A 14,873-nucleotide genomic window follows, 5' to 3' on the forward strand; every position below is an offset into this window, starting at 1 on the left:
ACTAGTGACTCATAATTTTACCTGCTGAAATTAACATATAAAGAATCTTCAACTTAAATGTCTTCTTAAGCATGGAAATTTAAATGCTGGCCATGAACATGAATTGGACTTCACTTACCATGCATTTATTTAGCAGCTACTAAATGCTTTCCTGTAGATTTTTCTCATTTAATCTCTGCAAAGGTAGGTGTCATCCCCATTTTACAAATGAGGGAAATGTAAACTCTAGATAACTAGTACACAGGTAGAAAATAGCATAATTGGAATCTTCCCCCCATTTGGTCTGTCTCCCAAAATTCATGTTTTATTTCTACCATACCATGCTGCTTCTCAGACCTACCTGACCACCTTTTCCTCCATGCTGTTTTCCTTTTAGTAGTGAAAGCTTGGCACAGCAGATGGACAAACATATATGAAAATGTGGAAGATTTCTGGGGTCTTTGTCCTCTCCTTTCCTCTTAGGGGGTCTTTGTCCTCTGGGGTCTTTGTCCTCTCCTTTCTGCTGGAGTCCTCTGGGGTCTTTGTCCTCTCCTTTCCGCTAGGGTCCCAAAGCAGGAGTTAAAGGTGTGTTGCACCTAAAGGAAACCATGAAGCAATGAATTGATAAAATTCTAGACCTAACTCACCAACCTTTGGTTCTGCAAGAATTCATTTGACCATTATTACATATATTTGTGTCAGTTACTGTTCAAGATACTGAACTGATACTCTCATCTCACTTTCAGAACATAAATTAAGAGGTCAACCTTGAGGACTTTATGCTAACCTTGAGGGCATTATGCTAAGTGAAGTAAGTCAGAGAAAGACAAATTCTGTATGATCTCACTTATATTTGAAATCTAAAAAAACCAAACTCTTAGAAACACTAGATTTGTGGTTGCCAGGCATAGAGTAAGGGGAGGGGATGTGATGAAAGAAGGAGGAATGGGTGAAGGTGGTCTAAGGGTACAGCCTTCAGTTATAAGCTAGATAAGTTCTGGCGATCTAATGTACAGAATAGTGACTATAGTTAATACTGTATTGCATAGTTGAAACTTACTAAGAGAATAGATCTTAAAAGTTCTCACCACAAAAAAAAAAATACAAGAAAAAATGGTGAGTGTGAGGTGATAGGTGTGTTAACTAAACTTATTGCAGTAGACATTTTGCAATATAAACCTATATCAAATCATCATGTTATGAGTCTTAAACTTAATGTTATGCATCAATTATATCTCAGTAAAGCTGGTGGGGGATGGTGGTGCTCAGTCCTAACACACTTACCTCTCTCCTCCTCCCGCCTATATCCCTACTCCACCCTCAGAAGCAACGGCAACACAGCTCAGGAAATGGACTAAGTGCAAGGTAGAAACGCTGAGCAGCCTGTCCAGTCACTCACTGCTTTCTCCTTTCTCTTCCCAAGAACATGCCAAGTTTGCAATATAAGGGAACTTGGGACAACCCACTACTTCCATGCCAGTTGTAACAATGGAGCTTTAAGAATACTTAATATATAGTGTGGCACAGCTTAACAAAAGTCCCATCCTGAAGTGTGTGGAGAGAAAATACCAGATTTTATAAGCACTTGTGGTTAAAGCAAGACTTGAATCCAAGAAAGGCTTTATGTGCAATCTAGATATTTACACTCCCTTTATTCTCCATCACCCACCCATCCCCAAATAAAAATCACCATACTTAGGCAAATCTAGACTTACCTGTGCTTAAAATAACCCCATGCTGATTAGCCTACAGAGTGGGTCATGTGGGATAGACTTTCAGCTCCATGGTGTACTTTCCCTGCCCCTGAATTTCCACATCTCTAGGCCAGAGAAACCTAACATGACGGAGTTAATAAGAGCACAAACTCCAGTTTTATCCACAGAGCTGTCCTTTGACCAAGCAAGAATGCTGAATTACTGGAGAAGCTATAGCATGTTTGATTCTTTAAAAAAAAAAAAAAAGATTTGATGCTTGAGCCCAAAGAGTTGGAAAACTAAGAAATGAGCGATTGAGAGTTTCAAGTTAGAGTAAGAGAATACCTACAGGTTATTTAAGGGCATAAATTCAAAACTGCCCCTGCCCAGCCTCCTGAGAAGGCTTTCAGTAGGATGGAAAGCTGACAGCCGCCTTTCCCCCTGGCTAACCCACCTTTCGCTGGCCGCAGGCAATCAATAGGTGGAGTAATGTATTATTTAGTAAAGCACTGAAACCCATAGCTTGATTTAAATTTAGATGTTTAGTTTTTCACATGTACTAAAAACTGATTTGTCTGCCTTTCTGCCATCTGCACACATGTGTACAGGATCTAGAAGAAGGTACTTAGGTTTCGCTCTTCCCCTTAAACTCTTCAAATGAAACTTGTTTTGCTTTTCGCCTTCCCATCTTTTTTATCTTTACCAAGGTGCCACCTTTCTAAATAGGCCAGACTCAAAACTTTATCTTCATTTTTCTCATTTAGTTTTTATTTCATAATCATAAACTTAACTATGCAATCCAACTAGACTTGGAGGGGAATAAGGAAAATATAGAACCCAAAGAGCTGCAGCACATGAATAGATGTTGAGTATTTTCAGACAGCACAAAGATTATAGGATAGAGTGAGCAGATGAAGGTGGTGGGGTACACTCCTGAGCTATAGAAGGAATGGTATGGAAGTTAAAACACAAGTCAAATTTATTGGAGTTGTCTGTAGTCAGCCTTAAAGAGCTACTTGGTGGTTCTGCCATTCCTGGACTGAAGCACTCCATAGCTTCCACAATATTCATGCCCTCTTCTACCTTGCCAAAGACCACAGGTCTGCCATCCGACCATTCCGTCTTGGCAGTGCAGGTGAAAAACTGGGAACAGTTTGTGTCGGCCCCAGCATTTCCCATGGACAAGATACTAGGACCCATATGCTTCAGGATGAAACTCTCATCATCAGATTTCACCCCGCACATGGACTTGCCACTAGTGCCATTATAGCCTGTGAAGTCACCACCCTGGCACATAAAACCCACAGTAATTCTGTGAAAGTAGGAACCTTTACAACGAAGTCCATTATCCCCAGTGTTCAGGGCATGAAAGTTTTCTGCTGTCTTTGCAACTTTGTCAGCAAACAGCTTGAAAGAGACGTGGTCCAAGGGCTCACCGTGGACAGTGATGTTGAAGAACACAGCAGGGTTGACTGTGGCTGGGTGATGGTGATGTCTGCAAAGCCAAACTTTCTTCATTCTTTAGTCCAAATTGCTTGTCCTCCTGGGAAGAAATCTCTTGTGTTTTTACCTGTATCTCCACAAGTAAGGACTTCACCCTAAATGAGTCTTTATCACTTTTCCTTAAGGTGACTGAGTCTTGTTGCCCTCTTTGAATTTAACCTTTCCTTCCTGCCCCCAGACTACCCTGCCTGACTACCATTGTGATTTTCTTCACATATTGCTTTCATCTTGAGACTCCTCTGAGCATTAGCCTACAGAGTATCTAGGCCCTATCCAGCCCTGGGTATGAGCAAACCTGCAGTCAAAGATGATAGGATGTGAAAACACCTAGCATCATTCCTGGCACATGGCAGGCACTGTTGACTTCTTTTTTCTCTTCTTATCAAGTTAGTTTCTTTACTGTCCCAAAGACTACCAATGGTTGTACCAGCCTCATAGATTACAGGCATACCTTGGAGATATTGCAGATTTGGTTCCAGACCACCACCATAAAGCGAATATCACAATAAAGTGAGTCACATGAATTTTTTGGTTTCTCAGTGCCTTTGAGTTATGTTTACACTGTTCTGTAGTCTGTTAAGTGTGCAAAGCATTATGTCTAAAAAAAGATCTTAATTAAAAAACACTGTATTAAAAAAATACTTTATTGCTAAAAAAAATGCTAACCATCATGTTTCTACAGTGAGTTGTAGTAACATCACAGATCACCATAACAAATACAATAAAAGTTTGAAATATTACCAGGATTACCAGAATGTGACACAGAAACATGAAATGAGCAAATGCTCTTGCAGAAGTAGCGCCAGTGCACTCGTTTGATGCCACAAACCTTCAATTTGTAAAAAAACACAGTATTTGTGAAGTGCAATGAAGTGAAGCTCAAGCTTTTTGATAAAATGAAATATGCCTGTATTCTCCCTCCAAGAAATATATTCACTCCAATCTTTTGCCTCTCCAAATCTATCAAGCATGAACAAATACAAATTCTATGTTAAAACTTTAAAACAAGCTTGAAGGTCACAGAAGTAGAAACAAATGGAAAACCATACTACCTTGTTCTTGGCTAAGAAATTTAACATCATAAAAACAATGTTATTTAACATGTCAAAAATACTAATAAGGTTCTGGGGGGAACAGAGGAAATGGGAGGAGGGGAGCTAGCCAAGCTGATTCTAAAGCTCATATGGGAAAAATAAAGCAAAAATGGGCAGAAAATTTTGGCAAAGAAGAGCGATAAAGGGAGATGAGCATCTGTTAGATATTAGTCAGATTATAAAGCCTAAGTAAGGGCACTAATCTACCCTTATGACCTAAACACCTCCCAAACATGCCACCTCCAAATACCAATACATTGGGGATTAGGTTTCAACAGAATTTTGGGAGGACACATTCAGTCTGTAGCATCAAATGTCCATCGATAGGGAGCTAGAGGGAAAAAAAAAAGCACAAAGTATAATATAAACAATATACCATTAAGGGCTTCCCTGGTGGTGCAGTGGTTAAGAATCCACCTGCCAATACAGGGGACATGGATTCGAGCCCTGGGCTGAGAAGATCCCACATGCCACGGAGCAACTAAGCCCTTGCGCCACAATTACTGAGCCTGTGCTCTAGAGCCCGCAAGCCACAACTACTGAAACCCATGCACCGAGAGCCCGTGCTCCACAACAAGAGAAGCCACTGCAATTAGAAGCCTGCACACTGCAATAAAGAGTAGCCCCCACTCGCTGCAACTAGAGAAAGCCCGCGGGCAGCAATGAAGACCCAATGCAGCCAAAATAAATACGTTATTAAAAAAAAAGTACACGCACATTTTCTAAAAATATATATATCACTAAGTTAAAAAGTAAGGTGCATAAAGTATATATAGTGTGCTACCTTTTAATAAAAAGAGAAGATATAGATATATGCCCATGGGGACAGTAGTGGGAGCAGGACCTTTTAGTGTACCCCTTTTGATACTGTTTTGTTTTTGAACCATGTGAGTTAAATGTATTACCTTTAAAAGAGAAAAAAAAAAGATGCTTTCCCAACTATAAATAGAAATTTAAAAATTAAGAGTTGGGAAGGCCTTCAGAGATCACCTACAAGTTTCTTCATCTTAAAAGTGAGGAAAGAAAGAATATAAGAGGGAAATGTTCATGAGATAGCATAGCTAATTTGTTACAGAACTAGAATACAGGTCTCTTGAGTGCTTTTCTCTTAGGTTTCTTCATAAGTGCTATCTACTCTAGCCCGTGCTGATCTCCCTTTTTACTGACTCACTGATACCTTATTTGCTGATTTCATGGGTCTTAATTTTTTCTCATAAATGTTTACATCTTTGAAGGTATTCCCCTGTAGTTTCTATAGCACTGCACATGGTGTTTGGCCCATAACTACTTTGTTCATTTATTCAATATTTTATTGAGTGTTCACTGAAAATGCCAGACACACTGCTTGGTTTTATGGATAGCTGTCAATTGGGATACTGGAAGTAGAGGTAGAAGTTTTCATCCTTGTTCTAAGCATTGAACATAAAGTCAATAAAGCCTGTAATTCATTCACCTATTTATGTGAAGCCATATTTATGTTTACTTTCTTAATAATTCTTTTGGGTAGGGCCTAAGCAGCGAGTGATATACATCCTGCTGCTCATATGTAGGTGTTAGATGAATAAGATTACTGCTCATCAAGCCCAGAGTTAAGTAAACAGAGAAAACCTTTAGCCTGCTTGTGTTAGTCAGATTCCCCTTCCATCCTACTTCTGGGGACTGGATCACTCTGGGTTTTCAGAATCGTTTTAGAAAAGACTCTCTCCCCTGGTACCCAGTTTCCTATTTCTGTCAACAGACTGCCTATGCCAGACTTTCAGTGTCTTGAAAGCAGGAACTCTTTCTTTGTATTCCTAGTGCCCGTTAAAGTGCCCAGCACAATCATTGTTAGTTGAACTGAACCAAACCTCTAGGGCCATACACACCTATACTTAAAATATAAATGTGTCTCCTCCAATGTGTTTCCACAAGACTGAATTTCGTTTCATTTCCAATCTATTTTAATGTTTCAGATTCCCAGCTATAAAACCTGTAGCCTCCATTCCCTTTTCCCATAACCATAACTGCCATCTTTCCTCTGTCCCTTCTGGAAAGTGCTCTAACCGTAAGTGCCCTAGGACTACTGGGAAGCAGGTGTTTCCCTGGTGCTCAAGATAAAACTTGGCAAATAGCCAAAGTAATCTCGAGAAAGAAGAATGAAACTGGAGGTTTCACACTCTGTGATTTCAAACTATACTACAAAGCTACAGTAATCAAAACAGTATGGTACTGGCACAAAAACAAGACACATAGATTAATGGGACAGAATAGAAAGCCCCAAATGAATCCACACTTATTGACATATTTTGTTAGTTAATATATGTCAAAGGAAGCAAGAATATACAATGGGGAAAAGATTCCTCTTCAATAAATGGACTTGGGAAAACTGGACCACTTTCCCACACCATATACAAAAATAAACTCAAAATAGGTTAAAGACTTAAATGTAAGACCTGAAACCATAAAACTCCTAGAAGAAAACACAGGCAGTACACTCTTTGACAACATTCTCAGTAATATTTTTTTGGATATGTCTCCTCAGACGAGGGAAACAAAAGCAAAAATAAGCAAATGGGACTACACCAAACTGAAAAGCTTTTGTACAGCAAAGGAAACTCAACAAAAGGAAAAGGCAGCCTACTGAATGGGAGAAAATATTTGAAAATCATCTGATAAAGGGTTAATATCTAAAATGTACAAAGAACTTACACAATAGCAAAAAAAAATTTTTTTTAATGGGCAGAGAATCTGAATAGACATCCTTCTAAAGAAGACATACAGATGGCCAGCAGGCACATGAAAAAATGCTCAACATCATTCATCATCAGGGAAATGCAAATCAAAACCACGAGATATCACCTCACACCTGTTAAAATGGCTACTATCAAAAGACAACAAATAACAAGTGTTCACAAGGATGTAGAGAAAAGTAACTATTGTGCGCTATTAGTGGGAATGTAAATTGGTGCAGCCACTACCGAAAACAGTATGGAAGATCCTCAAAAAATTAAAAATAGAATTACCATATGATCCAGCAATTCCACTTCTGGGCATTTATCCAAAGAAAGTGAAAACACCTACTCGAAAAGATATATGTAACCTCATGTTCATTGTGGCATTATTTACAATAGCCAAGACATGGAAACATCTAGGTGTCCCTCAACAGATGAATGGATAAAGAAAAAGTGGTGTATATATATACAATGGAGCATTACTCAGCCATAAAATAAGAATGAAATTCTGACATTTGCAGCAATGTGGATGGACCTAGAGAGTATTACACTTAGTGAAATGTCAGACAGATAAAGACAAATAATGTATTACGCCACTTATATTTGGAAAAAATAATACAAGTGAATGTATATGCAAAACAGAAACAGACTCACAAATATAGAAAACCAACCAATGGTTGCCAAAGGGGAAAGGGGAGGAGAAAGGGGGAAATTAGGGTATGGAATAAAGAGATATAAACTACTATGTATAAATTAGATAGGCAACAAGGATATATTGTATAGCACAGGGAATCATATTCAATATCTTGTAATAATTTTAAATGGAATATAATCTGTAAAGATATTGAATCACTATGCTGATAGATCTGTAACTAATACTATAAATCAACTACACTTCAACAAAAACAAAACTTTTTAGAGAAAGACAAATATCATGTGATCTCTCCTATATGTGGAGTCTTAAAAAGAAAACTCAGATACAGAGAACAGATTGGTGGTTGTCAGAGGCAAGGAGTAAAGGGTGAGCAAAATGGATGAGGGGAGTCAAACAACTTGCAGTTATAAATAGGTAATGGGGATGTAATGCACAGGGTGGCAACTATAGTTAATACTGTATTGCATTTTGAAAGTTGCCAAGAGAGTAAATCTTAAAAGTTCTTACCACAAGAAAAAAATAGTCTTTAACTATGTATGGTGATGGATGTTAACTAGATTTATTTTAGTGATCATTTTGCAGTACATACAAATACCAAATCATGTTGCACACCTGAAGCTAATATAATATTGTATGTCAATTATACCACAATTTAAAAAAAGATAAAACTTGGCAAGTTTATTTTTTGTTCCTCAAGGATTTCCTCAATAAAAATTTCATAAAAGCCTGATCCTTGGTCCTGGCAGGTTATGCTACCCTAGATTCAAGTGTTTCTCTAGTGGTTTCTCCAAAAACCTTCTGAGTATATTACATGATAAAGTGAGAAAGAGCTTGTGCTTGACAGTCCCATATACTACCAGCCTTCAAATCTCCTTATTTGTAAATTTAGAAATAATAATGCTCATCTCATAATGTTATGGTGATGTAGAGATAAGGCATGTGAAAATCCCTGGCATATAGCAACTGCTCTAAACACATCCCACTTCTTATCCACAAAGTAGTTTACAAATTAATGAAGAAACAAATGAGCAGCTTTCCCAAGCAGTAATATTTACCTTATTTATAGAAACCTGTGCTACCAGTTCCTGAAGAAACCAGGTCTTCAGAAACCAGGTCTCTTAGTAGCTTGCCTTGGCCTGTCTCTAGCAGTTTAGTTTTGGAACATTGTGCTCTTGAGGTGTGTCATAGTATGTCCTGATCAAAGGACAAGCCTAGTTTTGTCAATGATATTGGTATGTAAGGATCCCTTTTACTAGGTTCCATGAGGTCCTCAGATATGACAAGGCAGAGTCTCTGCCCCTTAGGTGATAACCATCTATTAGAGAATATAAGGTATTTACATAAATAACAGTTACAAAGTAATGTATGTTTTAAGTATATAAGAGATATACAGATAAAAATGCTATCGCGATTTAATAAGGAAAAATTACTTACAGCTGGAGAAGATCAAAAATGGGTTCACTCTGGGACTTCCATGGTGGCGCAGTGGTTAAGAATCCGCCTGCCAATGCAGGGTACACGGGTTCAATCCCTGGTCCAGGAAGATGCCACATGCCGCAGAGCAACTAAGCCAGTGCGCCACAACTACTGAGGCTTCGCTCTAGAGCCCACGAGCCACAACTACTGAAGCCTGAGCGCCTAGAGCCTGTGCTCCACAACAAGAGAAGCCACCACAGTGAGAAACCCCTGCACTGCAATGAAGAGTAGCTCCCGCTCTCCACAACTAGAGAAGAAAGCCCACGCAACAATGAAGACCCAACACAGCCAAAAAAATTAATTAATTTTTAAAAATGGGTTCACTCGGGCTTCCCTGGTGGCGCAGTGGTTGAGAGTCCGCCTGCCGATGCAGGGGACACGGGTTCGTGCCCCGGTCCAGGAAGATCCCACATGCCGCGGAGCAGCTAGGCCCGTAGCCATGGCCGCTGAGCCTGCGCGTCCGGAGCCTGTGCTCCGCAACGGGAGAGGCCACAACAGTGAGAGGCCCGCGTACCACAAAAAAAAAAAAAAAAAAAAAAAAAAAGGATTCACTCAGTCATTCAATAGACATTTATCATAGATGTGTCTCTGCAAGGTATTAGACTAGACACTAGGGATGCGAGATTTAAATTATATCACACTTGTTCTGGGAGAGCTAAGAGCTTAGTAAGGGAGAAAGTCACAGAAAGAATAATTGCGGTACTATGTGGTAGGGACTGCTTTATAAGTGGGATGTTCAATGTGCTTTGGAAGTAGAGATCAAGAGTGATTAACTCAGTGTACAGAGACTGGGGAAGAAATGATGTTTGAGCTGGGTCTTGAAAGATAAAGAGGAGTTTCCCAGATAGAGAAGATTGGAAAGGGTATTTATTAAGAAGTTGCCTTTTTATCTTGAAAAATGGGAAGAATTTAGACATTCAGAAGTGGGGAGAATCCAGAATTGCATCAACAAAGATTGGAAAATCAGAAGAAAGCATGAAGTGAAATAGTTCTCATGGGTGAGTAGAAATGCATGAATTTGATCCAGTTTGTGGTGGGATTAAAGACAATGGAGAAAACTATTAAAGATCTTCAAACTGGGACAGGATAAGGTTAGAACTTTGGATTAAGAAGATTGAGCTTATAGTTTTGTACAGGAAAGTTTGGATAAGGCCACACTAGGAGCAAGGAGGGCAAGTAAGAGACTATTAAAATAACTAGGTAAGAGGTAACAAAATCATGTAGAAAGTGGCAGGAGGAATGGAAAGGAGAGACCAAATGGCAGAAGTGTTGCAGACATGGGGTATGGTTATTGGCAACCTGAGTGCTTGAGAGGATGCTGTACCATTAACAGTAAGAAACATAAGAGTTAAGGCTCGGGAGAAGTGAAAAGTAGATGCACTAATTTTGAGAATCTGCAATAGACTGGTAGAAACAATAGACAAGATGGGACAAGTGGTTAAGGAGAAATGGGAAGTGAGAGACAACAAATGTGACAACTTTTTGTGAACTTTGGCAGTGAAGGAAAAGAGTTTATGAGGCAAATCTTGAGGGTTTTCACTGTATGATGAACTGGAGAGATTGAGCTAATTTGTAGGTGGAAAGGGAAAATGAAGAGCAGACCAAAAATTGAAAATGAAAGAGAAGGGGGTAAATGATGGAGCAAGGTCATAGTTTCAGAGGTATTAGTGGAGGAAAGGATGTGAACTGTTGCTGTGACAATTAATTTGTAGGCATAGAGGTGAAGAATTTCAGTTTCTACTTAAGATGATGTCAGATGATTTGCAGATAATTTTTTTCCAGTATGGAAAATCTCACCCTGTTTTATTTTTCCAGTCCCTTGTCAATTAAACCAATTTCTGACTGGACATGGCCTACTTAGTAAGAGACACTTCGCTGTAGTAGAGTGGGAGTTGTGTAATTGTTTTCCCTAGTATTCCTGCTGCAGAGAGCTGCTTGTTCAATCACTTCAGATTTGATATCATAATACTCTGTGACTGGCTCCTCAAAAAAAGCTCTTCAATTTGGATAGATGTTGATTTTCACAACTTTCCCAACTCAGACATTTTAAAAGTCAGGAGTAAAAGAATAAAGCTTCTAGAAGAAAACATAATAGAATAGCTCATGACCTTAGAATAGGCAAAGATTTCTTAAATAGGACAAAAACTCGCTAATTATAAAGGGGGAAAAACGTGATAAATTGGGACTATTAAACAACTGTAAAGTCTTGTTCATCAAAAGACATCAATAAGACAATAGAAAAGACCAAGACACAGTGAAAGATGTTCTCAATATGTAAATAAAATAGACACACACTCAGAATACATAAAGAATGTCTATAAATCAGTAAGAAAAAGTTCAATCGCAAAATAGGCAAATAATTGAACAGGCATCTCATAAAAGAGATTATTTGAAAGACCAATAAACATTTTACAAGGTACTCAACTTCTTTAGTCATCAAAGAAATATACGTTAAAACCACAATAAAATATTTTAGCCATCAGAACTACTAAAATGAAAACACAAAATATCAAGTGTTGGATAAGGATTTGGAGCAACTAGAACACTGATACACAGCTGGTGAGAGTGTAAATTGGTACAACCACCTTGGAAAATAGTTTGCTCTTATCTCATAAAGCTGAACAAATGCATACGCTGTGACCTAGCAATTCCAATCCTAGGTGTCTACTCAGCAGAAACAACTGGATTCTATGCAAATGTCCTAGTAGAATGAATGAATAAATATGGTGTATTCATGCAGTGTAATACTACTCTACAATGAGAATGAATGAACCACAACTACACACAACAACATGGATGAATTATACTACATCATGATGAGCAAAAGAAACCAGAGGCAAAAGAGTTCGTGCTGTATGATTCCATTTGTATAGAGTGCAAAAACAAGCAAAGATAATCTATTCAGTTAGAAAAGAGGATAGTGGTTGCCCGTGGTGTTTGTGTATGATGTGGCGGGGGGGCAATGGAGCAACTGAAAGGGGGAACAAGAGAAATTAATGGGGATGGGTAACGTTATCTTTCTTGATCTGACAATAGGTACACAGGTGCATTCAATTTGTGAAATTCATTGAGATGTACATTCATAATTTGTGCACTTTTCTGTGTGCTTGCTATACTTCAGGATTTTTTTTTTTAGTCGGAGTTCTCAAGTCTGTCAACCTTGTTCTCATAATAGACTTAAATCAAGACAAGATCAAAATTGTAATTTATCATTTTCCTTCTGATTTAATCTATGAATATTTATTAAAATTATTCATGTTTCTCAGTTTCTACCTTCCAAATCTTTAACTGCCCAGTTCTCCACATCTTGAAACCCTTTAACGGTTTCCACACAAGAGAATATTACCCCAAGTTCTGTGCTTTGTGGTCTGTGCTTTTGTGTTATAGAGCACAGAGTATCTCCCTTAAAATACACAACTCTAATGAAATTGATCAAATAACCAAATGGATAATAACATCCATTTAGTTTGGAGTTCACAACCATAAAGTCCTCTCAGCACTACTACAACTATGGACATCCTCAGTTTGCTCAGTGCTTTTGATGTTTCTTGTTGCCACATGCTAGTCTTCTGGTCTCCTGGAGAACATTTTGGATGTTAACACCAAGTTCAAGGGAAAATAATGATAATGGAGGGATATTAAGGTCAGGAGTTCCTTGTTTGGGGCAGCTTCCTAGTTTATTAGTTATTCACCATTCCGGAGAGACAACTAACTATGCAAAAATACCTTCAATATGAACATCTGGGTACTAGAGGAAAAAAAATGAAACATGAACTAAGTTTTAAAGAATAAAAATAAGCTTAATATCATGGATTCCTGGGATTTTTTAAATAATGCATTACTGGTTCAGAGGGCATGGACATTTTGATTGGTATTGCATTTCACTGAAAATGTGATTTGCAAGAAGTGACATTTTTAATAATGTTCCATTTTCTAATCCAGGAACATGATGTGTCTTTCCATTTATTTTCTTGTTCTAATATGTAAAGTTTTAAAGATTTCTCATTTAGGCCCTGCCCATTTCTTATTGTGTTAATTAATTTCTAAGTAAACACGAGTGATGACTTTGAAATTCCTGAGGACTCAGGGCTCCCAAGGGAGCCCAAATGAGCACAAAGTGAATCCTTTTAACTCTTTAAATTGTTTCTCTCCTAGTATAATTCAGGAAAGAAAGATTTCCTACTCATGTAGCCTCAGATAAATCTGTCTTTTTATTTTGGCTGGGACAAAGGAAAGAAGAGAAACACATGGTCGTGTTTTACCATTCTGTTGTTGGGGTGGAAATATTAATGTTATCGCTCTTTTTTTTTAATTTATAAATTATTGGTTCACAGCTTTCATCCTCACGACACTGTGAAGAAAGGCTAATCATTCTTTATTATTATTATTATTTATTTATTCATTTATTTATTTATTTATTTTTGGCTGCGTTGGGTCTTCGTTGCTCCATGCGGACTTTCTCTAGTCGTGGTGAGCGGGGGCTACTCTTCGCTGCAGTGCACGGGGCTTCTCATTGCTGTGGCTTCTCTTGTTGCAGAGCACGGGCTCTAGAGCGCAGGCTTCAGTAGTTGTGGTGCATGGGCTTAGTCGCTCCGCGGCATGTGGGATCTTCCCAGATCAGGGCTTGAACCAGTGTCCCCTGCATTGGCAGGCAGATTCTTAACAACCGTGCCACCAGGGAAGTCCCCATATGTTACCTCTAATCAGCTAATTTTCTCATTATTATTGCCCTTCTACAGTACTGCCATTAGGCCCAGGAAAAAATAAATTATTAAAGAACACAGAAGTGTCTCTGACACTCAGGATGGGATGAAACCCTTAACAATCACTCCCATGATTATTTTCATTTACTTGTCAAGGAAGCACTTCACATCTCTTTCTCTGTCTTTGAAATAAAAGGCAACTATGTTCAAATGCCACAGAGCAGGGTTCTCAAGCATTTTAACTCAAGACCCCTTTACATTCTTAAAAACTGACGGCCCTAAAGAGCTTCTGTTTATGTATGTCTATTGACATTCACTATAATCTAAATTAAAACTGAAAAAAATTATTAAATCACTTAGAAATAATAATAAACCCATTATGTTAACATAAATAATATATTTTATGAAAAATAACTGTATTTTCTCCAACCAAAAAAATTTAGTGAGAAGAGTGACATTGTTTTACATTTTTGCAGATCTCTTCAATGTCTGGCTTAATAGAAGACAGAGGGATTCTCATCTGCTTCCACACTCAATTTGTTAGAATATTACACATCATACAGCCTTTAGAAAATTCCATTGTACATTTGTAAGAGAATGAAAGTGAAAGTGCAAATGATGTCATAGTGTTCTTAGGAAAATAGTTTTGACCTTGTGGACCCCCCAAATGGAATTGGTAACTTCCTGGGATCCCCAGACCACAGTTTGAGAGCCACTACCACATAGGGTTGGCAATTTCACATGGTTCAACCTCATATACATCTTTCTTCAAAATATTCAGTGCCAATAAGTCAAATAAATACTTACATCTTTTTAAACATGGTATTCACTGCTTCTTAATACTTGCCTTTTATAGTAATGTGTGGGTAGTGTGACACATGTATCCAACTTTTACCCACATAGATTTATGAAATCAGAAAATATACCAGTAGAAAAGTGCTAAAGGATAAATGATACATGTGGGAAGTTCAGGAAAAAGAAAGACTAATATACATATAAAAACATTTTTTCACTACCGCTAGTCAAAGAAACCCAAATAAAGCAACACTAGGTACTAT

At 38.1% G+C, this 14,873-nt stretch overlaps 2 protein-coding genes across 3 annotated transcripts in view; one reads left to right on the top strand and one right to left on the bottom strand.

The window, feature by feature from the left end:
* USP8 (ubiquitin specific peptidase 8) overlaps positions 1-14,873 on the top strand; it is a 98,766-nt gene that overhangs the window by 9,275 nt on the left and 74,618 nt on the right. The gene's annotated exons all lie outside the window — the stretch shown is intronic.
* On the bottom strand, positions 2,565-3,191 carry LOC307182354 (peptidyl-prolyl cis-trans isomerase A-like; the record flags this gene model as incomplete). The annotated part of the gene is made up of 1 exon (XM_079913596.1): positions 2,565-3,191. The coding sequence occupies one exon, from the start codon at positions 3,189-3,191 to the stop codon at positions 2,565-2,567; it is 627 nt and encodes a 208-aa protein (XP_079769722.1).

The sequence above is a fragment of the Stenella coeruleoalba genome (assembly GCF_951394435.1).
Source record: "Stenella coeruleoalba genome assembly, chromosome: 2".
NCBI classification, from domain to species: Eukaryota; Metazoa; Chordata; class Mammalia; order Artiodactyla; family Delphinidae; genus Stenella; species Stenella coeruleoalba.